The 23,308-nt window shown below is 39.1% G+C and overlaps 2 protein-coding genes across 2 annotated transcripts in view; one reads left to right on the top strand and one right to left on the bottom strand.

Moving 5' to 3' along the window:
• Positions 1-23,308, bottom strand: part of dock1 (dedicator of cytokinesis 1) — a 198,067-nt gene that overhangs the window by 58,758 nt on the left and 116,001 nt on the right. Inside the window, exons 28-29 of the mRNA XM_016676605.1 lie at positions 9,682-9,783; positions 6,990-7,084 (exon numbers count right to left, since the gene is read on the bottom strand). Coding sequence (XP_016532091.1) covers positions 6,990-7,084; positions 9,682-9,783 — 197 coding nt within the window. The remainder of the gene's footprint in view (positions 1-6,989; positions 7,085-9,681; positions 9,784-23,308) is intronic.
• insyn2a (inhibitory synaptic factor 2A) overlaps positions 20,441-23,308 on the top strand; it is a 34,332-nt gene continuing 31,464 nt past the window's right edge. Inside the window, exon 1 of the mRNA XM_007562386.2 lies at positions 20,441-20,975. The gene's annotated coding sequence lies outside the window, so the exon portion shown is untranslated. The remainder of the gene's footprint in view (positions 20,976-23,308) is intronic.

The raw sequence follows: 23,308 nt of genomic DNA, 5'->3' as shown, positions 1-23,308 counted from the left end.
CTCATGATGGAAGTAGATAAAAAAGTGACTAACTACTGTTTGAACCTGCAGGCCAGTTGGTCTGTCGGTTTTGCAAATATTGTGAGAAAAGGTTGCAGTCCTCTCAAACTTGGCAGCTTGCTGTCTGATGCAAATGTCAGAGTTCCTCAAAGTTGCATTGTGGGTGCCTGAAATTACAGACATATCACCTGTTGTAATGAAAAGAAGCTGCTTCCCATTTCAGGAAAATGCGTGAAGAAGTGAATGGGTTACTAATGAGGGAACAAACAGGCTTAGGCAGAACTACTCGCACTTTGGGCTAAGGGAGTTCACCTTCTGCACCGGAGTTTGCCGTTTGTGGCAAAGTTCATGTCAAACATTTAATGAAATGGTGCTACGTGCTTCAATATTAACGAAGCAATTAAAACAAAATCCATTCGGTGAAACCTTTAACATTTTGTCTTTTCATAATGCACAAGTTATAACAGAGGGGGGAAAAAATGAGACTTTTTGCACACAGACACATCTGAGTGATAAGAAGGATAAAATGAAATCCCTTTTCTCTCAAAGTCATTTAATAAAGATATAACTAAATTTTATAGAGTGAGACAGCTTGGATCCTTAACACAGTTATGAGACTGCAAAGTAGGGTTTCAGAATAACAGAATAAAAGTGGCACGGTAGCACTTTTAATCACAGCTGATTGCTGTGAGCATCAATACTTATTTGAATTCCAGATACGCAGAGTCATGAAACGGGACCTTTCAATTCGACAGTGGTGATCTAAATGAGATAACGGGTTCAACGGAGGATTTATGTTCAAACTGCAGGTACATGAAAAAGTTACAATGAATAGAAATACTGAGGAACAATGCTCAGGTAGGCCGTATCCATTAAAGAAGAATCAGCTGGTACCTAAGGGACCCAAAGAGTGTCAAGAAAATAGTCCCATGCCATTATGTTACCACCGATAGCCTGAACATTGACTATACAGAAGTGTTTCTGCATTCATGTTTTCCCATCCAGTTCTGACCTCACCTTCTAAATGTTGGAGGTGAAACTGAGACCAAGTAACATTTTTCCCAGCTGTTGCGTTTTAGAGAACCTGACGGAACTGCACACCTAATAAAGCTGGAAGAGAGTTTGTGCAAGGCGTATCTCATCAAACTATACCGAAATGAATCACACTTACAATAACATTTTATCATTCATATTTTACTTTAAATATTCACACTTATAAAGGTGATTATATTGCTATCTCCTCAAGTATAACTTTTCATTTGTATGGTGGGATTTTTCTGGTTTAAAAAGTCTTTTAAAGACCAAATGGAAACTCTAAACTTAGACTCTATGCAATTAAGTCAACGCTGTTATGATGGATTACATGCACCAGTGTCTTTGTGTCAGCCTTTTATTAAGACCGCTGTTATCATTATGTCACTGTGCTCTGCCGATTACAGTGCTTAAGGCCATTGTAACCAAAATGGAGGTAATTGGATGTAATTTGGGAAAATAAATGTCACTTTTACTTGGTTTACAATGACAAAAAAAGAGAGGAAATAACAAGTAGGAGATGATGTGTATAACTGCTGAACCAAAAGTTCAGCATTGGAAGGGGGTTAAAAAAGGGACAAACGCCCATACAGACTCATACATTCTTTAGTGCATTACCATTCCAGATATATACTTGTGCAGTTTACACTTTTACCTCAGAAGAAACCTCAGAAGAAACCATACATAGGCAAACAAAATGTGTTTAACCAGCTCAATCGTAACAGACAAATAAGTTAGGCATTTTGGTAGCATCAACTTTTTGGAAGTAGATGCAATGTGTGCCAAAGTGTGTGTGTGTGTGTGTGTGTTTTTTTAGCAGTGTTTATGTAAAAAGTGGGACCACTTACATCTATCTTACATGGCCCAAGTAAGATACATTTCTCAAATAGTATTTTCAATTATACAAATCTTACAAAAGTCAGATATAAAACAAGAGACATTGTTAAAAGTTTTTATATGCTAGGTTATGAACATACAGCTTTACAAATTAAATAACTTTATTCAAACCGACTACCTGTTCGTTTTTTGTTTTTTTTTGCCTTGCAGAACAGCCCTCCTGATCCTCCATGAGTCTTTACTTATTTAGGAAAGTCTGAATGGCAGCCACCCAGTTTTATAAAACATCAGCTAATGAGTCAGAGGAAGAGGATGATGGAATGAATATCAGAGTTAAAAAGCTTCTTCGTTCCCATTTCTTACTTCGCACATTTCCTTCGACCACATAACTTTCATAACGTTAAAACTGAACTGGAACTTTAAAATTTTACTAATTTTGTCATGTTATGAAACAGTAATTTACCTGAGTAATTAAATAGCTTTTAGACGTTGGTGACAGGCTAAAGTGTAATGCAGTCAAGAGTGAGAGAGCACATTAAATGTCACTAACTAGAACATTTCTGAAGAAATTTAAACTGGGGACTGCCAAAGTGTGCCCGTCGGTTGGAACCCAGCAGTCTGATGCTAAAATTAGCATTGTAGCATAAGGTAAGCTACAATGTCCTCAATAGCATGTGGAGAGTCACAAGCATGTTGAGAAACATGGACTTACTCCATGTTAGCTTATATACTAATTTTTGCTTAGTATATAACCTAAAATTAGCCAGAATGCTAATGTTAGCCTAAATGCTATCAGTAGCATGTGGGGCATCACTGGCATGGTGTCTTACAAGTGTCAATGCTCTCCTATGCACTGCAATGCAGGCCCCAATTACACTCTGATTATTTGTCTGACCATGAATACAAAAAGGATCACAATTTTTTTTTAAATAATCAGTTAATGAAGTATTGTATTTGCCACTGCTGTGTTTGTCAAAAAGGGAGTGACATAAAACACAAAATCTGACTGACTCATCAGAAGTAACCACATCAGAGATATTCAATAAAATGATCAAAACAAGCAAACGTGTTTCATGTCGCTTCAGAGAACACATGTGAGACGCTCTCCATTGCCAATTAATCATAACTCTCAAGTCGTGGCCAGTTGGCGCAGTGGTAAACGACAGTCTGTGGCTGACCCCGCTGATGCTGCTGTCACCGGGGCAATTAGAGCCCATAAATCCGTTTGCTACCCGGAGGAAAGTAGGAACTGATGGCCGGAGAAAGAGTAGGAGGTTAAGCCCGTCTCATTAGCGGTGCTACCACAATGTGGGGACATAACAGAAGCCATCTGCTGACAGTAGGGGTTTCAAATCACTGAGCTCAATGTGACATGAGTTCATCACAATCAAGACACCCATGAAGAAGCCTGAAGAGCATTCCAGCATGTCATAAAGCTCTTTTCACAGTAGATGTTACAATTAAAAACAAGATCAAATACCATAACAGTCCTATTAAGTGAAATAAAAAGCAATTATTTGTCTGCTGAAATGTGAAAAGTGAATATTGGTGTACTAGTGTTAGATGCCTTTGCTCAAAGATCTTCATTAAAAACAGTGACTGCATGTCCTTCTCCTGCACGTTGCAACAGTAACCTCAGTTTCTACAAGGATACTTTTTTTTTATGTTTGCATACACTTTACTTCAATTTTAATACAATATTTGCATTTAAAACAAGTGTTATTGTGCTACCGTTTTAATTTTGAGATAAAAATGTGAATGTAGACACTGTTAAAGTAACGCATACCACCATGGCTGTTTATATGGGCCGGAAATATTAGAAAAAAAGTAATACATAAAGTCATTTATAGGTAATCGAATGATGTATTTCCATACAACTTAATATTAAGTCAATACTGAAGAATTGAAAGCAATACTGAATTAAAATCGAATTGAACAGCGAGTTTCCTAACAATGCCCAGCTCTAATCAAGACTTGATATGCTACTGTGACCTGGGTCCAACTTCAGTGTTTGCTTAAGGCAATTAAAAGAAGAAAAAAAAGGTTTTGCAAAACATTAATTGCGCTGTCATGGAATGAAGCTTTGTGTCACCTTGCTCTGTGAGGAGGCATGAACACATCCAATCAAACACTCTCAGGCAGATGGCAACAAATGGAGGAGTTTGGCTAATTTGTCATGAAGCATGCACTTGAAGTATTTCAACAAGCTCAAGTATAAAGAAGGTGAGATGAGTCAGGCTTTGACAGACTTGTTTTTCATTGAAATAAATAACAATTTACCTCAAGCAAGTGACAGAACGCACAAGCTCGAATGCTGAATTAATCTTTTGGCTGCCTGTCACAAATGCACAAGCGTACAAAGGTTTAGCTGACAATGAGTCTGCTGAGGCAAAGGGGATGACACACTGGTCTCAAGTCGGCGTCAAAAATAAAACTCTTTATGCACCGCGGTACAAAGCAGCAGCTTAAAAAAAAAACCTGATGGCACCTCAGTGGTATCATCAATCTGGCTGAATCACAGGGTTACATCAGCTCATAAGTTGTTAAATGAGCTTTTTTTTTAATGTTAAATGCAAAATGAGTCATGTTGAAATGTTGAGTGTGAGGTTAAGGAAAGGTCAATAAGGCCTCCCTTGTTCGCCAACACGAAAACAGATGTCACTTTCCGCTCACCGGAAGGGAACTGGCAGCAAAACACTTCAATGTTTCTTGCTTTGTGACACAGGCATCAAATACTGTCTCCCTTAGAAAGGAATACGGCATGCAGCAATCAACTGGATGAATAAAAGCGATATAATCTAAATCTAGCAATGCAATCTGTAGTCAAATGCCATAGCTGGAGATGCTGCTGCTGGCAGGAATAGGAAGAGGCTGAAAACTGCTCAGAGTCAAATAGAGGCCAGCATAATAAGCACAGCACCTGCTGCAAATAGCTGGTTTCCACACCCGCAAAAACAAATTCTGACTAATGCAAGTGCCGTTTAAAACAAACGTTTGACCCCAGTTTACCAGGAGACACTCAGATTGTTAAACAGCCAGAGGTGCAGTCGTTCTACCATATCCTGCAGATGCATGTGGGCAGGGTTCATAAGCAGGCTTTGCAGTTTTATCACATGGCCAGTACCTTGTGATAAAAGGTACTGGCAGTACATGAACCTATACAGACAGGTTCATGTACTGTCAGATTCAATGTTTGACACCTTGTTTTTCCACACAAGCAAGAATAACAACAACAAAAAATGTTACAAAAACAGAACTCAACTTAAGCATTCGTACATAATTGGTTCTATTTGCTAACATGGTAAAAAAAACAAAAAAAAAAAACAACATTTAATCTTCAGTGGTTCCAGAGAAAAAGTGTTTCAAGTATGATTCATTGTTCATTGCCGAAGGGAATGTCTGTCTGTTTCAGTCAGTTCAAGAAATAAGATAAAAAAATAAATAAATTGTATCCTCTTGCACAACATGAGCTCGAAACGAGCAGCTTGAGGAAACATTAAAGTTTTGCAAGAAATTTTGTGTAGTACAATAACTGTCACATCAAGCTTCTAATGAAGAAAATGTAAGGTCTTTGAAGTGTAACTAAACCCCAAATCAACTTTTTTTGAAACCTTAAGAATTTTTAAGGGTGTTGTCTTTATGTTTTTGTCTTCTGAGTGTGTAATTTTCCTAAAATCATCTCAGTGCTGGCCTCCTTGGGCTGAGCGGAGGCTACTGAGGTTGGATTTCCCTGTTGGTTACAACAATACACCTTGGTTTGTGTCCACGCACTCTGGTGGAGAGTCAGGGCTTGGAATGATGAATGTTGCAAGGATGGCTCTTTAGAATTTCTTAGCTTTGCACTAAAATGATTCATTAGCAGTGTGGATACGGGGTGGAATGAGTTCTCCTCTGCTCTGACTGCTGCTGGTGGTATGCTGCAGGAAGACAGTGCAAGATAGATTGAAGTCTTTAAGAAATGGAAGGGGCTTACATGTTGCCATAAAGGTCTTCATTTACAAAAAAGTCACTAGATTTGTCACTAATTGCGTTTTCAAAAAAAACAAACAAAAAAAAAAAACAATGAAGGGGTCTGAAAAGATGCCAAATACTGTATAGCGAGAAGAGGATAAGTGTATTGGTTCTACCCACTTTGGTGGATTTTTTTTTTTTTGTCTATGCATTCATCCATCCCTCCATCCATCCATCCATCCATCCAAGCTTCTATCCGTCCCAACATTCATCTTACTGTCCAGCCATCCATCCTGAATAAACTCTGCGGGTGCTCTTCCATTCAAACATGTTAAAAAGACCTCGTGAGAGACAAACGGCTGAAGTCCTTTCACGATATATAGACAACTTGAACAGCAGCAGGGAGGCAGAATTAAGGGAGTATTAGAAAACACAGCACGTCTTCTGATGTTTTTCCAAGTCTTTTCATGAGACAAAAGAAGTAGTAAGGAAAGTAAAAATCTTAAAAGGCAGATATGTCTTCATCCTATCTGGAATTTTCACAGAGACGACAAGAAATCTACTTTGACTCAGATGCATGTAGATGAGAAATACGACGACTACGGATTTTCACAGTCAATTTCTGATGTGTCAACCCCCAACAGTGCATCACAACAGGTTCTGTTACTGCAAAAGTCACTTATGAAAAGGAAATATTTTCAGGTGACATATGCACAACAAAAAGTTCTTGACTAAACTCCTGAACTAAAAGATGTATTTAATCTTTTTTTTTTTTTTTTTTTTACTTTATTTTAAAAAACAAACAAACAAAAAAAACTCAAGCAAGGCAACATTAATAAAACAGAAAGCTGCTGTGGCACAACAAGCAGCAAAGTAAAGAGATGCTGAGACTAAATTTGGAGATTAGCAGACAACATACTCCAAAGCATTTATAATTCATGCATTTGTTTGAGGCTGCGCTGACTGCTCATCTGATTGCTACACTGCTGAGGCCCTGTGCCGATATTTGCATGGAGAGAAAAACATTTTTGGAAATAAATAAATAAATAAACTCTCACTCGCTCCCCACTGCCGTTCCTTAGCAACAACAGAGATGGACGTTTTCAAGCTGCTTTACTTTTTCGTGTTTGCGTTTGGAGGGCGTGTTAATTCAGCAAAATTTCACTCACTTGTTTTGCATCATGTTCATTATGATCCAGTCCGAGGGGTAGACGTTTTTCCCGATGAGATTTTTAAACATGATAAATGTTTCCATAAGGAAATCCTGTGGGAGAGAGAAAGTTGTCAAAATGAGAACAGTTATTTGTCTGACCTCATAAATCAGAGCACTGTGAAGAGGTCTTTATTAACATTCTATTTTATGAAGGCATATTGCAAAATTCTAAAGAGTTATGCATCTCTTTGTTTAGGTCACTAAACTTTTCCACACTTTGATAGGCTTTGAAGCATTTTCTTTTTTTAAGTTTGTTGATGTAACATGACAAAAAAAAAAAAGAAAAAAGAAGTTTAAGTTGTGTTATAAATTACTCTGAAAGAGAAGTTATGTTTGGCTAAAATTGGGTCATAGCTTTACAAAAATCAGTGATCAGAAACTGGCCACAAAATCTCTCAGTTTTAGGGAGATTTCTTCTTAACAGCTAAAAACTAGCAACGTAAATATGCAGGCTACTGGCATTAAATTATCTTATCTAGTTAAATGAATTTGTGTGAATATGAAGAAAATGAAGAAAAAACACATGAAGAAAAACTGCAGAACAACAAAGTCATTCCGGTTACTGAAATGTGTATGAGTCTAATATGTTCCCTTAACAGAAATCTGTCTCAAACATATCAGAAAACACTATTTTATGTGTTTATGATAGTTTGTTTACAGGTCTGTAAAAGTATATAATATCTTTGTTGTTTATAATATAATGATACCAATCAGGATGTTAGCAAATATGAGTTTAATGAAATAAGGACAACAACTACTGCAGTCACGTAAGGTAAATCCCAAAACGACTCCTTGTATTTTCAACAGATGTACCTGGGAAGCTAATCTGATATCTGATCCTTGCTCCATAATCTCCCCAATTCCCTGACAAACTGATTTTGTTATTTATCGGGAAGGAGCAATAGAATGCTAATCTGGCAACAGCTACTGGAGAAATGCCGCTCCAAGGGCAGGATTATTTAGGGCTGAAAACCAAAATCATTGGGATTTATTCCTGCTCTCCCACTACATGCTGGCTGCAATAAGTAATCCATTTTCCTCAGTTTCTGTTGTTCATGTAGGACCCTGAAGGCAGGGTCTTTAAGAAATTCAATTTCATACCTCTAAACGGAGGACAAGAATTTACAGATGCCTCTCAATAAATAAGGAAAATTCAGAAAGTCAATTTACTCCAGTAATTCAATTCAAAAATTGATACACATATAGTATAGAGTTGCATCTTTTATAATTTATATTCTGCAAGTCACTATGATTAAGGTTTACAGTTAATGAAGACACAAAATCTAGTTTCTTGGAAAATTTGAGTATCATAAGGAGACTTTTAATACAGAAATTACATGTTATGACCGCAGTGTAGCCTACCTAGTCATGGTGAAGACTGCTGGCTAGACAGTCGCTGACACAAAATCATGACAAAAAAAACGTTGCTGCCAAACAATGTAAAAATAAGTGAAAGCAAAACAAACAATTCTCAGAGCCCGTCAGACACAAAGTTACACCAACTTGTGAGTTTGGTAAAGAATTTAAAGAGCTCTCAAAAATAAGCACAAACACAGTAGTAGCGAACCGTTCAGGCTGATTTACCTTGAGAAGCTAAAAGAAATTTCTAAAAAAGGCTAAATTGTTATCACAGAACCTACAGCAGATTGCTGATATTTAAATTGCAAAGGCGCTACAATGAGAAAGAACGTGCTTTGGAGAAACCAAACAGAGCATTGAGGAAAGAGAGCCTCATACAGATGGTGAAACATGGAGCTGGAAGTTTCATGGTTGGGTTTTTTTGCTGCAGATCCACTGAATACATTTGACCATGTTTCAGAGGGTGCTTGAGGAAAATGTGACATCATTTGTCAAAGTATTTAATCTCCAATGGAACTAGACTGCAACAGAACGAGGCCTGAAACGTCACTTTCCCTATAAGGCCGTAGTCTATGAAAAAACAAACTTGATGAGAGAACGTGAAGTTGCTCACGCAAACGCTATTTTTTTTGGCAGTGGGGGAAACTGGCAACGCATATGGTGAGGTGGGGAACAGAAGGCGGAACAGAAGGCGGTGCAGCTGTGATCTATAAAGGAGAAAGTTCTTTCTGGTGTCTGTGAGAACGGTTCTATAAATCATGATTTTTTTTTTTTTAGCATATGGGCGTATTTGCACTTTTAGTATAGAACATATGCAGTGTTTTATAAATGAGACCTGAGATATTTACCTCATGCAAGGAACTCTTAAAACATCTCGTGTCTAAAAGCGGATTGGGGAACTTTCCTCAGACTGATGAGACATTGGTGCATGGCGACAAAAAGTATCCTACTAAAGGTTTTTCAGCAAAAGAGGGTAAGGTGAACTATTGTTGGGTAAGGCTTCCTATCGTCTTCTTCATCTGGAAAACAAATTTTCTTCCAGGACTAAGACAACGTTCATTTGTTTAACTGCAACAAATGACTTTTTCTTTCTGAATATGAAAACTATATTTATTTATGAATCCAATTACCAAATTACATATGTATTAATCTATTCTATTGAGCAATACCCACAATAACAACCCTTCCGATTTTTAGCAACAGAAGAAGATGAAGGTTTTTTATTATCATGACCAAATGCAGACTGAAATATCTTATAGAAAAGGGCAGACATATTACGACGTACTCACCACCACGTCACTTCTTATCTTGCCAAAAGTGTTGATCAGATGACTGTAATGATAGTCATCCATCTGTCTCAGGATGGCAGTCATGCAGGCCACAAAGCTGCCCTGGAAACGAGAAGGAAGTGGATTCAATAAACAATCGGGTTTAAATCAAAGAACCAGGGAAGAATGACTCCGTCCGTGGCTCTGATTCTGATGGCTTCCGACAAGCTCCGCTGATTGGATCCGACTCCTGAAGCAGTCGCGGCCTTCCCCGGTTTGACGAGGTGGGCGACCTCACCTAGTGGGTGATCTCATTAACCTGCTGCCCTGCACTCCTCCGCTCTTTTGTCTTCACTGATTGTAAAGCCTGTGAGTTCCCAACAGCTCTGTTTTTAGCGCTGCAGTTTGCCGTCCGAGCTGCAAATTTGATGCCAATCGAAAGAAAAGTCAATCTGCAGCTGGCCGATAGAAAATGAGCTGATGGTGTCTGTCGTGTTTTGTCACTGCTTCACAGTATAAGCGCTCCTCTAATTATTAATGTAACAACACAGAGTGTTTTCTGATGAGACACTGTGTTGGAAAATTACATTCAAGGGTAATTACTCAAGAGATTTATTCAGAGAATCAAGATAATCAGCCACCGAGAAAAAAAAAAATCAAGAGCGAAAGAGAAGCAGGAACACAAAACAGGCAAAGTGATGATATTTGCTAATAAGTAAGAAAAGATGTGGGAGTAAATGGAAACTCGTTTTAACAAAAAGTTAAATAAGAGTTACTGACATTGTTCAGGAACAAGATGTGGGTGCTAATTAAAATTAAACAGCAGCTCTTCAAAGTGTCTAAGGTAAACTGGAACATCTGAAGCAATATTGTAAAAACAAAAAAAAGTTAGTTAAGACTCGCATGAAGAGCAAAAAGAAAAACACTACAGTTAGTCATCGTTTCGTACCACAAGATCTTGAACTTCAAAAACTTTAGACTTTCCTGACTTTGATGCAATATTCTGAAGCTAGTTTTATTATGTATACAAAGTTGCCTACATAAACCTTGAAAATGTAGAGGAGGTGATTAAATTAGCTAATCAACTACCGCTAGTCTTCATGCAAGGACTTATTAATAATGACAAAAAAACAACAAAAAAAACAAACAGCAAGCCCAAAACCTATAATACCAACACTGTGACAGATCAAATATTCTGGTAGGGGATTTTATGTTCTGGTCTTCGTGCATTTTATGATGTTCCTGATAAATATCCGAATGTAGTCTCTGCTCTATTGGCTAGCGAAGTTGTTGTCAGTCGATTGCCAAGTGCACCTTATGCCATTTTGAAGAAATTAGTTCTTCACCAAATCGATACCTAGGGGAAATCTGGAGAAGGGATATCATGATAAAAGTCGGGGTGGACAGTGAATTTATCATGCAAGCGATGTAACCCGGCGGCTTAATGGTCTCCAACATTCACAAGGCATTCAGTTCTGCTGGAGACTTCGGGTTCTTCTGCAACTACAACAGATCTGCATTCCAGATCTTATAACTAGTAGAAACTATTTCCTTGCTTGATGGAATAATGTTAATAAAACACAAATTGTCCTACCGTTACAATAGCCAACTGCATTAACTCGTTATGTTTGTTTCCTCCACTTTTCCTAAGGCCATACAATGCAAGAACCACTTCACTTCCCTTTCTGTAATGCATCACAGAAACGTGAGTGCTGCGAAATAAACACAGAAATGTTTTTCAGTGAAGTGAAGAGTAGAGAGGTTCTTTGACCAATGAGGGCTTATAAGCCTCAGTTAGCCTCAGCTCTTCAGCATTAAAAGCTAAGAAAGAATTTGAAAGTAGCACAAAGACAACTGTTCAAGCGAGCATATAAAAGAGGAAAATGGAAAGTTTTATTCTCCAAACTGAAGAACAAACTATTCATTCCCATACTCACAAATAGCCCTGTCACCAAGGGCGGCTGGATTTTTCCAGCAATAGCAGTGTATACACAAGCTTGGCAGTCAATTTATTAATAAAAGAAGCAAAGGGCTTCAAAGAAGGCAACAATCTTCAGAAGTAATCGGCTCGGAGCCTTCTGCAGCATCTCTCCCAGCCAGGCAAAAAAAAAAAAGACAGAGGGTATCCCATATTTGCTCATTCGCGGCATCTCTTCAGCTGTGAATGAATCCTCAAGATAAAACGCCCTCAGCAAACTTTACACGCTGTTGGCATGGGACTTGCAAAAAGGTTCCGAGGCAACACACAAAAATGTAAACCCCTTAAGCTGACTCCTAGTTTTCAATCAAGAGTGCCAAAGGAGAAGTGATGTACCTGCAGTGGTGAACAGGTGACTTTATTCCTGAAGACTACCAGTGTCCTTTGTTTAGCTTCATCTCTCTTACAATCGTCTATGGAAGGAAGCATCCCCAGAGCACAGTTTTGTTTTGAAAATCTAACCGTAGGGATCGTGTGTCTGGGGGTATGAGCAATGTTGCTTTTCCACAACAGTTGTACATTGCAGTGGACCCCCTGGTAGTCGTGGTTCAGTATTTGCCGATTCACCAATTTGAAGATTTTTTTTCATACAGCACATCTAAAACATGCTGAAGAAAATGCATCTTGGGAAGATTAAACGCCGAGGCACAATGCTACTTGACACACTATTGGTTGACGTTTGCAAAAGCAGCCAGTCCAGGAGTGCCATTCATTTTCCTTGGCGCTGATTGAGTGAACTCCTGAAAGCGGTGATAAGGAAGACTGTGGATGCCAGCTTCAGCACTAATGGTATGGTATACTTAGTCAGAACTTATAAAATATGCATTTATAAACTTTTTAAAGGATTTGCCGATTTCAGCTCTTTGTAGGCTGTTGTGATCCCCAACTCTGTAGGGAATTAGGGATGTAAAAATGTATTTGCACATCCTGTCATCTTCTGCTGTTGTGTTTCAACTGTGCATTTCAAGGACTATTAGGATATATTTGTTAGAACTATTGAAATGTCTTTCATTAGTAGGGGTCTCAACTTTTTGTGGATTTTACTTGTTTCGGTGACAGTTGTTTTATTTAGGGTGTCTCCATTAAAAGGGACAGGATATATTGGCCCGCCACTTATCAGAGTTTCATTTACAAAAGAAGTTGAAACAAATGTTACTTTGCTTCTGATACATAAAATGCAATGAATGAAAAATTATTTAAAAAAAAGGTCAAGAGGCATAAATATTTCTGCTAAGCACCGATTTCAAAGTACTTTAATCAGCGGATGGTGGAGTAAATAGAGGTGATAGATCTTGCAAGTACACATCTAGATCTAAATATAAAACAGAAACACATGCCACAGAAGCTGCTTAGGGGTAATGAAAGGAAAAGATGTGAGATCCGTTTGCAAATGGAAATATTTAGGGTCTGCAGTCCAGTTCACAGTTGCCCAGTTTAGTAAAGTTATAATCTTTCCACTCATCTCACAGTCTGTGCAGGTCTATTAAAGTGACAAGCTGTGTATGGAGTAAACCAGAAGCTCTCTAAGGCCAGCCAGAGCTCTTGTGGCTCATCTCTCCACTTTTCTCACTGGAATGACACCAGTAGTGTTACCATGACAACTCTTTCATTTTAAACAGGGGAGTTAAAGGAAGGTAGGTCAAACAAGGCCTTCTTGAGGAAAAAAAAAAAAAAAAGAAAAAGATTTGGAGATAGGACAAAATATTCCTCCGCACTATTTCCAGAGTCTATCAATTGCCTCTTTGATGTATGTATGAGGATATGTGAGAGAATTGAGCTAAAAAATGTATTTGCACATCCTGTCAGGCCTAATAACTCAGCGGTTTCTGTTTTTGGAGGGGGGTGGGGCAGGTTGAGCCAAAACAAAGTTAACTGACCAGCATTTTTCTACATGTCATGCAAATTTCCAGCAATGTCATAAGATTAAATTATTTATTATTACATAAAGAGTAAAAGAGGATCCAACATGCATCAAGATATATAACCTCCACACCATTATACTACAAGCCTGAAACAAGGCAGGATGGATCTATGACTTTATGTTGTTCATGTCAAATTTGTAACACATTTGCAAAAATTTTTCCAATCTGTTATTGGCCAGTTTTGATAACTGTGAGCCATTGTAGCTGATTTGCTGTGCATTTAGAGAGTATTCCAGATATATTAGATATCAAACTGGTCATATGAGCAAATGTTGCCTTGTCATCTTGAACCTGTTTGCACATTTCATTCCGACATCAAAAAGACATCATGCAAAGGAGATATTTTCTCCCCTTTTTTTTTTTTTTTGGGATGATCCTCATTAAATCAAAAATATGATTTTTGACCTCAACTTTCTGAAATGCTCAGATTAGCATATTGGCACCGACAACATTGCCATGATCAAAGCCACTTAGATCCTCTGTCTTCCCAATTCTGGTGCTCAGTTTGAGCTTCAGCAAGTGGTTTTCTAAATGCTACAATTGGGTGGCAGGTGACTGCTTGTTTCAACAAGCGGTACTCTACCTAATGCAGTGGCCAGTCAGTGTATATCTACTTAGGCCCTGGCATTCACCAGAGCGAGCAGCAGTGTCACTAGGGAAAGGGATGTTTGGTTTCCACCTTGGACCCGTTACCACCTCAACCTGATTTCATGAGACGGAGACAACGGATAGACGCTGACTAAGAAACTGTAACAGTTTGTGGACGTACTGTGATGGGGAAAAAAAAGGGCTTTTGTGTTAGAAACATAAATATGATAAGGAGTTGTGACATCAGATTACATAAGATAATAGGAGAACCTCGAGGAACCCCACATGTGATCTTTATTCACATACAATCGTTGCCAAATGATGTCCCAGACTTACAAGTGAGATCTGAACCAATCTAGCACTATATGGTTCGCACCACCTTTTGACAGTGTCAACCAGTATCTTATGGTGAACTACACCCAACACAAAAGTTTCAGCTGAATCACTGTTAAGGTGTGTGTCATCTAAGACAACCTCAGTGCTGTGTTTGAAGTAAAACCAACTGGAAAGGACTGAAGAGATCGTTTTTGTGTATTGTCAGAGATATTATACGAAAATAAGTACATGCAATCAAAATGTTTGTGTTAATTCCCTATAGTTGTGAAATAACCCAAATAAGTTCTTGGTAAAAAACAAAAAACAAAAGAAAATGTCAAAATTAGTTTGATTCACAAGATGAGCAATAAAAATAGGCACCGTGTATCAGACTCAAGGGTCACAAAACCTATTAACATACCGCTACGATGAAGATGCAAAACATCTACCGTTCTTTCGGAAAATAAAGGAAACTTTGCCCCTGATATCAATCACCAGTTCTAGGAGCTGTAGATTTCCCAAACCTAGACTCAATATCCATCTTATGCTTGAGGGCAAATGAAACAGAATTTCAGTGGAAATGAAAAATCTGTGATTAAAGGACAAAGCCAGATGCATCACAAGCTGCTATCAAGCTTGTGTCTGTCTTATAATTCATCTCACTTCAGCGCCTGACAGAAGCGAAGTGGGGGGGCTGGGAGGGGGATGTTTGCACAAGCTGGGGAGGGCTTTTGCATTAGCTGATCATTGTTTTAGGCCTTTAATTAAGCCAGTGGGGAAATGGCACGCCAGTCTATATTGAGCCATGTCCTGAGCTGCCACACATCTCTGGAGAGGAGAGTACGAGCAAAGGGAGCAGAGAGAATAAAGAGAAAGAGGGTTTGATGACCACCAGCAGTCAAAATGACTTACCTATTCTATTTTTACTCTCAGCCTGACACTACATGACTTAGCTGGCTGATTACGAAAGGAAATGACGTGCAGACAGAATTCTTTACACGTGTGATGTGATATTTTAAAAAAACGGAAGGAAGCTATACTTGTGTGAATAAATGATTGCACACAGGAAATTTATAAAAGAAGAAGGGGTAACCCTAATGTAATATGTTTTTGGGAGAGGGAGATTGTGGGGATGTGCATATTCCTTCCATTAACAATTGAAGTCAATATTTGACTATCTTTATTAATAAATATTGTTTGGTTTGATCTGAAACCACAAGAGATCTCAAACATAAAAACAGAAAAATTCTACTTCCACATATTATGTTGAATTCATAGCACAGTAAATCTCTTGATGTGGACATTTCTCTGCAACAATAGCTTTATTTAATTAGTGAAAAATGTTAGAGTGCATTAACTGACCCACACAAACCCCTCATGCTCCGGTAAATCCACCCTGTCTGCCATTCTGATAGGATTGGTGAGTAACTTCTTTCCCCCTCCAGTCAAAGATTCCCGCTTGGTGACGAGCATACGAGCTTTGCTGTGAAGGAAAAATGTCCTTCGCTCGATTGCACATGTTAAAGTTTCTTTAGGTGAGTGTTTCTGTTAAGGTAAACATAATGAATTCATCCAAGGAGGTGTGAAATGCCCCTTCAAAGCTTCCGTACACCGCAAGATATCAGGAATCGATACAAACCAGAGTTTTCTCTTTTGAAATGAGAATGCGTAAAGATGTCTGCTGCTAAAAAAACAAACAAAAAAAAAACAAACAAACAGCATGTGGATAGTTTTACCTGTCCTCTGACAAGTTCCCTCCTCGATTCAATGGAAAGAGGGCTCTCGCTGCCTTTCTGTTGGCCTCATGTCGGAGCCAAGTGGGTTTGCTGAATCATGCACAAGTGGCCAAGTGCAGTGTATTGTATGTGTCAGCTCTGCCTCCATTTTACAAGCCAGTGCGAGAAGTGCTCAAGGGCTGCTGTTTTTCCATCCCTTTCTATTCTTTGCCTGTGCAATTTGTATGCAGGTGGTATTCTACTAATAATTTGACAAAAACTGAAATCCATATTTCTTTTTTTTTGTAAGCTAGCACCAAGGAAGGACAACGCCTTTGATAAAATGCCACTTTCTTAAAAAAAAAAAACAGGACACAGGTACTTGGTTTGTAATCGAAATATACTTCTGTGATCACCATTTGGATACATTTAAAGATTTAAGATAGAATGTGCTAAATACAGGTAAATCCCATAAGAAAAATGTGTTAGCAGTTGCAGAAAACTTGAGACTGGAGGAAAGGTTCTGCCTCCAAGAAGAAAGCAACCCATCCAGAGCTACAATGTAGGTAGCTCAGTGCATATTTTTGTGCTGACATGGCCCAGTCAAAGTTCACACTTTGGTAAATATGCTTAAGCCCTCCTTAAGAGATTTTTAAATTCCTCTTTTGGTGTAGTTTTGATGAAAAGACCTTTAGGAATTGCAGCAGAAAGGGACACACTCCCTCTGACGTATCTGGTGGACACGTTTTCGGCTTCTTGTCAGTGGCAGAGACTTCCTGTGGCATTGCTGCTGCACAACAGACACACCAGATCAGCCTCTAAATTCACACACACGCTCTCTCTCAAACACACACAGCAGAAAAAAGGTTAAAAAATATATATATATCTCTTCCTTTTTCTCTCCTATGACTGCTGCGCTACCAGGCCAGAATAAACTGACAGCTCTCGTCTCCTTCGAGGAATCCAACTCAACACAGAAATGACAGTCAACTTTCTCGCGCATGCTGTGTGGCTGAATACACTCAAAGCAGCTGATGTGACAGACTGGTAACAAACCCGGGTCAACTAAAAATGCAAATATTCGCAAGGGAGGAAATGCAAATATTTGCAATTGAGAATGGTTGAGAAAATAAACAATGTTCCTCTTTTTTTGGCAACTACTGCAAATTTTGTTCCAAGAAATAGAAAAAGTAAAAGTTAGCATGAAAGCAGAACAAGCTTTCGGCAAAAAGACAATGAAAACTTGAGCAGTATTTCAGTTGCACCTTAAAAATGAATGGCATTTGTCAGAAGTGCAAGGTGGAAATGTCTTTATAGAAAGGAACAAAGGTAGGCCTGGTTTAGGAATAAAAAACATTAAAGCACATGATATTTAACAAGGACGGCAATTTATAGCCATTAAAAAGTGACATCAATTTGGGTAGTAAAATACCAGACATTGCCACTGTCACATTATTACTGAATATATTCAGTTTTCTCCTGTGCTAAAATTGCAGCCTCTTGCTGCTTGGCAGCGCAATAACAAAGCTTTGAGGTGGATGTGTTATTGTCAGTCTAAAATAAGCAGCCAGTTTGATACAGCCGTGTTGTGCACTGTTAAGCACCTGGCAAACAATAACTCAGGAACAAATTTCTTTTTGATCTTGAAAGCTCCTTTGAGTTTTGCACTTGGTCAAGTATTTGCAGATTTCTGCTATTCACAAGCGGCTGTGGTCTCCAACCCCTGCGGATACCAGACATCCGCTTAGCCAATATGTGCTCTGTTGTTCTCCATGGCTCTGGGACCTGAATAAACTATTTTTGCACACAAGTTAGCTTATGTTGCCTGCCTTTAAACAGAAACATGTAAAATAATCTCACTGACAGCCGTTTTCTCCAACACAAATTATGTTAAATATGAACTCTCCTGAACAGCAGAAGCAATGGATGGAGAAGAAATTTAGCTTAAAAAAAATGTGAAGACTTCTAAGATAGACTTTTCTCTGGCTCTCGAGGAATGTAGTTTGAGACCACCGCTCTAAACTATTCATATTAGAGAGAAGTACCTCACGTGCAGCTAAAACAAGTTTGTGTTGTTTCATGTGTATTGCTCAGTGCTTTTAAATAAAATGAGATTGGAAAATTGAAAGTGTACTGTTGTCCTCTAACACCTGACAGTGCCAGTTATATGCATATATTTATAAAAAAAAAAAAAAAAAATGGTATTAACCAATATCAGAATTGGAAGGTCTGGCTTTTTAAAGACCTGTGATCGATCAGAAGACTGCAAACGGCAGACTTTACAGATAAAGCCTTTTTTTTTTTTTTTTTTTTTTAGGAAAATTTCACTTTTAAGTCTAGTATATCTAAAAAAAAAAATATGTAAGAATGTTTGATGTTTTTGTTATTTTATCTCCAGGATAAAATATTTAAATGAAGTTAAGTGTTTTCACCGAATTAAGCATAACCTGGAACCCATTGTTACCCCTCAGTGGACCCCAGATTGGGAATCACTGACCTTGAAAACGGTTTCCTCCCAGAGTCTACCTTTCTTCAAAACTAGTTTGTATGATTATTTTGATAAACAAGAAAGCAGCAATTATAAAAAAAGCAATCAAAAAAATATATAATTTTAATAGACTGAATAAAGGAGCTGACAAAAGATTTGATTAAAAATGGGGCTACAGAACAAGCCAACCATAAACGACTATAAAAAGCACATTGAAGATCCAACAATTAGAGATAGTTTGCTTTATTTCTGCCCCTGTAACTAATAATACACACAATGTCTTCACTGGTTCTGAGAGGTGAAAGATCTAATACTTTGCTGAAGGAAAGCTGTGAAGCTGTCTGCTGTTCTGTTAAGTAATGCTATGAAGTCGTTCACACATACAGACGCATACACACTCGGTAGCAGCTGCTGTCTGTAGAGCCGCAGCTCATTATCATGAGACCTGAGGCTTCCAGCAGAGCTCGGGTTTTCCCCGACACAGAAGGACAGCGCCGTCTCCAAAAGAGTCAGCTGGTTTCTCACACAGCCACTCTGATGTGATTAGGATTTTATGGAGTGGGGGGGATAATTTAACCTTCTTCCTCCTTTTGTTTTAGGGTTCATATCGAGTTTTCATTTCAAAATGAAAACTTTTAACCACTTTGCTTCTCAAAGTTTTGAAATCTTTTTTTTTTTAATCTACTTTGTAAAGTTAAGTGATCTGGCTTTAAGTATGAGTGCAGGCCTTCTGTTGTTCAGGGCCCTTCATCTGCACTGGCTCAACGAGGAATATTGGTGTGGTATTGGTTGTGCATGTTTAAAATCTCAAAATGGAGTCGCATGAACACAAATGGTCAGAATCAATTAAGTTCCATTTAGTTCAGATGGATAGATGGATTGATGAAGAGATGGATCCGTGGATGAACAGACGAAAGGATGTATGTAAAAACAGATGGACCGATGAATCAAAGAACGATGAATGAATGAGTGGAAGGAGCGATAGATCTATTAATCCCATATTTTGAACCAGTGAATAGGGAGTAAAATCTGAAAACACAAACATTTTCCACACTCCAATATCCTTTTCCATACTTTTCCACATCTTGAAGTTTTCTTTTGTTTTGTTTTGTTTTTTTATTCAAATGCCAGCCCTTTCCTGTCGAAGAATCCATTTGTTAATCCATTCCATCTATGGCACACTACAAAATCTAAGTAGGTTTGGAAAGAAAAACAGATTTCCTTGTGAACAAACAGGCGCTAACTACTGCCTCGCCTATGACAGATGGATAAATAGCTGAGAAGAGATCAGGCAAACGAGCTCCAGAGAGCGAGGGACAAGCAGATGGAATCGTCTTCCCACACAAAAGGAGAAGAGCTCCAAGGACTTGGAAAAAGTGAGTTGACAGAAGGTGAACGGTCTTGTAATGAAACTCCGAAGAATGATCCCACCTGACAGGCACGGCTCGATGGAGATGCCGGGCAACACAATGGAATTAAAGACACAGGTGTGCATGAAGACCGGCACGTCAGGAACACATCTGCTGCTGTCTTTGATGCAGAGATGCCCGAAAGGTACGACGTAAGAAATACATTTTTTTGTAAAAGTACAGCAAAAATAAAACTACGAAAAACTTATCGCGATCGCCTGGAACTTTATGAAGCTGCCAGATGAAGCCAAACCTTGGAGCTCTAGATCGCAACCTTCCCTCCTCCCTCCAACTCTGCTTCCCAAACTCCCTCCCCTTTTCACTTAATCTCTCCCCGTCTCTCTCTTTCTCTCCCTCTCTCTCTCTCCCTCTCTGTGTGTTTCTCACCCACCTTCATGCACACTCAGACACACAGAAAAAGAGGAGAAAGCCAGACAGCGGAACTGCGACGGCATGATGGGGATATTCTGCCTGCGTGGGATCCGCCACTGAGGTGTCCGGAGTTCAGCTACAGCGCGCGCGCGTGAGCGTCCCTACGTGTGCGTGTGTGTGCGTGTGTGTGAGAGTGTGTGTGCGTGTGTGAGCGAGTGTGAGCGTGCATGCATTCAGACGTGAGTGAGTGAAAGCAATCGGCACGGTGAGAAGGGGCAGAGGAGTGTTGACTCAGTCCGGACGCCACAGGATCAGAGGACGCGGATGTGCGACAAGTACTCCCAACAGCTGCTGCCGCCGCCGCCGCCGCCGCCGCTGCTCCGCATGCCTCCGCGTCCTCTCAACTTCTGCCATGGAAAAGCCTCCTCTTCCAGCTCGCCTCTAATCCGCTGAGGGAAACGGGCATGCAGGGGCACAAGCGGGGATCTAGGATATCGCATCTTTTACGTCAGCATCGCTCAGTCTGAGGTGAGTTGCGCCTCTTTGCTCTCGTCCTCTCATGTGTTTCATCACTCAGTCTGCATCCGCGAGAGAGGAAAGTCTGCTCAAACAACCTCCGGATGGAGGGGAAATCCAGGAAATCTAGAAGTCTTGAATATGGTACCGAGGAATATCTTTGCAGAAGATTTCCCCTTAAGGTCATCCGATGAAAAATTAAATATGTTTAGCAGAAGAGAATATCAGTCTTGAAGATGGGGTAAATGTTGAAGGGGATTTGCTGTAGGATGTACTTCAGAGAAACTGAGTTAAAATATGTGAGGTGAGTTTTTAAATTTTTTTTTTTTTTTTTTGCATCTGACATTTTTGATGCACATTCAACTTGACTGAATCAGCTAAACAGATAAAAGAGGGTCTAACATGATGCTGCAATTTCCTCTCAATGTTGCAGCTGCATGAGATGGAAAGCCATCTAAAAAATAAAATGCAAAACTGAAAGACAAAGCATTTCCTTCAAAAATTCAAGCCAGCTTTTTGCACAGAACGAAAAGGCAGTGAGAGCTGACACTAGAAGATAATCAAGGCATCTTCTTATAGATCGGAAGTAGGTGGGGTTTGCAGATGTGTGGCGAGGAATGATGAAGAGAAAACCTTCATGTGTCCAATGTCCTTCAGCTTCCACACAGCAAAGCCAGCACCAGTCACAGTCATCCTCACAACTCTCCTCCCATCCATCGCTCTGTCTCTCTTTCAACCACGGCTCTTGTCATTGCTCTGACGCCATCTCCCCCCTACGGCTTTGGTTCACTTTCAACAAACCCAAAGAAAAAAGAAAGATGGAAGGAAAAAAAAAAGAGATGAACGACAGTATTTTAAGTCTGAGAAACTGAGCAGGAAGAAATATTGACCCTTTCAATCTGTTGGAAACTGGAATGTTTCTGCAGTTACAAGCTCCGAAAGGAACTTATTGGGTAATTTTTCATAAGCCCCACCCAAATCAGTCAAATGGAACCAATCTGACAACATCAAGTAGGTTAATACATCTCAGAAAGCAACAATCTATGCCCTCGGTCTACAGACATTCAGGTACAGATGTGAACAAAGTCACTGACATCCATCAGTTTGAAGAAAAACATTTTTGAAACTACAGAAAACCGCAGTTAAAGTCCTTTATCCTTAAACAAGAAAACAGTGTTCAGTGGTGAATCTTCCCAAGAGTGATCAACTCCCAAAATTACTCCAAGATTGCACCACTGACTCACCAAGGAGATCACAAAAAAAATAAAAAATAAAAATCAGAACATGTGAAGCACTACAGACCACATTTACCTTAGTCAGTGTTCACGAATCAGCAAAAAGAATGAAATCTATTTCTTTCACCCAACTAAAAGGCATTTAAAACCTTTTGATGGATATGGTTAGTGATATGAAGCATTTAAGTTTGAGTAAAAAAAAGTCTATTTTTTCCTCAAGTCTGAGTGTTTTTACATTCAGCCTGCAAAGACTGCGTCCTAACGAAGGTCGGAGTGCAACTCCACCTCGCATGGCCGCCGCCTCACCGGGACGGATGCTCATTCATCCAGAAAACAAATTACTGCCCTATGAAAGAATGATTGCTTCTGGAACAAGCCAGATGTTGCCTTTCATGTGCTAATAGGATTATCAATTAACAGTCTGATTTTTTTTTTTAACTGAGGGAGCACCATGAAGCGCAGGTGAAACGTGCATAAGGGTGGCTGAGGAGGAAGTGGTTTTTTTGTTTTTTTTATGTGACTGATGCTGTATGTCTTCACGCCTGAGCTCTCCCGGGTGTTTGGTGTGAGCTGGCGCATGTGTGAGTGTGTAAAGCTTGTGTTTCACTCTGCTTCGTGGTAGCGGCCCAGTCAGCAGAGGCGACAAATGGCCCAGAGGTCGATACGAAGAATTGGTGGAATTTATATCGTCTTTAAATGAGCCAAGGCAAAACGGACCAAAACAGACGGACGAAAACGCCAACTTAATGGCTTTCTGAATTAGATATAAACATATTTATTAACTTGATCAAGTTAAATGTGATTTGTCAATTTTAGTCGATATATTTTCACTGACCTAACCTTATGTTTCTTACGGTATAAAGTAAACTTCATAGTGCGCATTTATGTCAAGCAAGTCTCAGCAGAAAGGGGTTTTAGAGCAATAAACGAAAAAGTAGATGGAAAAAGAAATCTGTCAATAGACACATCTAAAACAACAGTATTTTCAGCCCTTGTACGCAATGTCTAAATATTTTAGAGTATTTAAGGCTTAAAACTTGGTTTGTTGAATTTAAGAGTCAGTAAAACACTACTGCAAGAATGATCGAGTTTGAAATATATATATATATA

The sequence above is a fragment of the Poecilia formosa genome, unplaced genomic scaffold (genome assembly GCF_000485575.1).
Source record: "Poecilia formosa unplaced genomic scaffold, Poecilia_formosa-5.1.2 Scaffold136, whole genome shotgun sequence".
Taxonomy (NCBI): Eukaryota; Metazoa; Chordata; class Actinopteri; order Cyprinodontiformes; family Poeciliidae; genus Poecilia; species Poecilia formosa.
The sequence above is the reverse complement of the archived record's forward strand: the minus strand, read 5'-3'. Positions and strand labels throughout refer to the sequence as shown.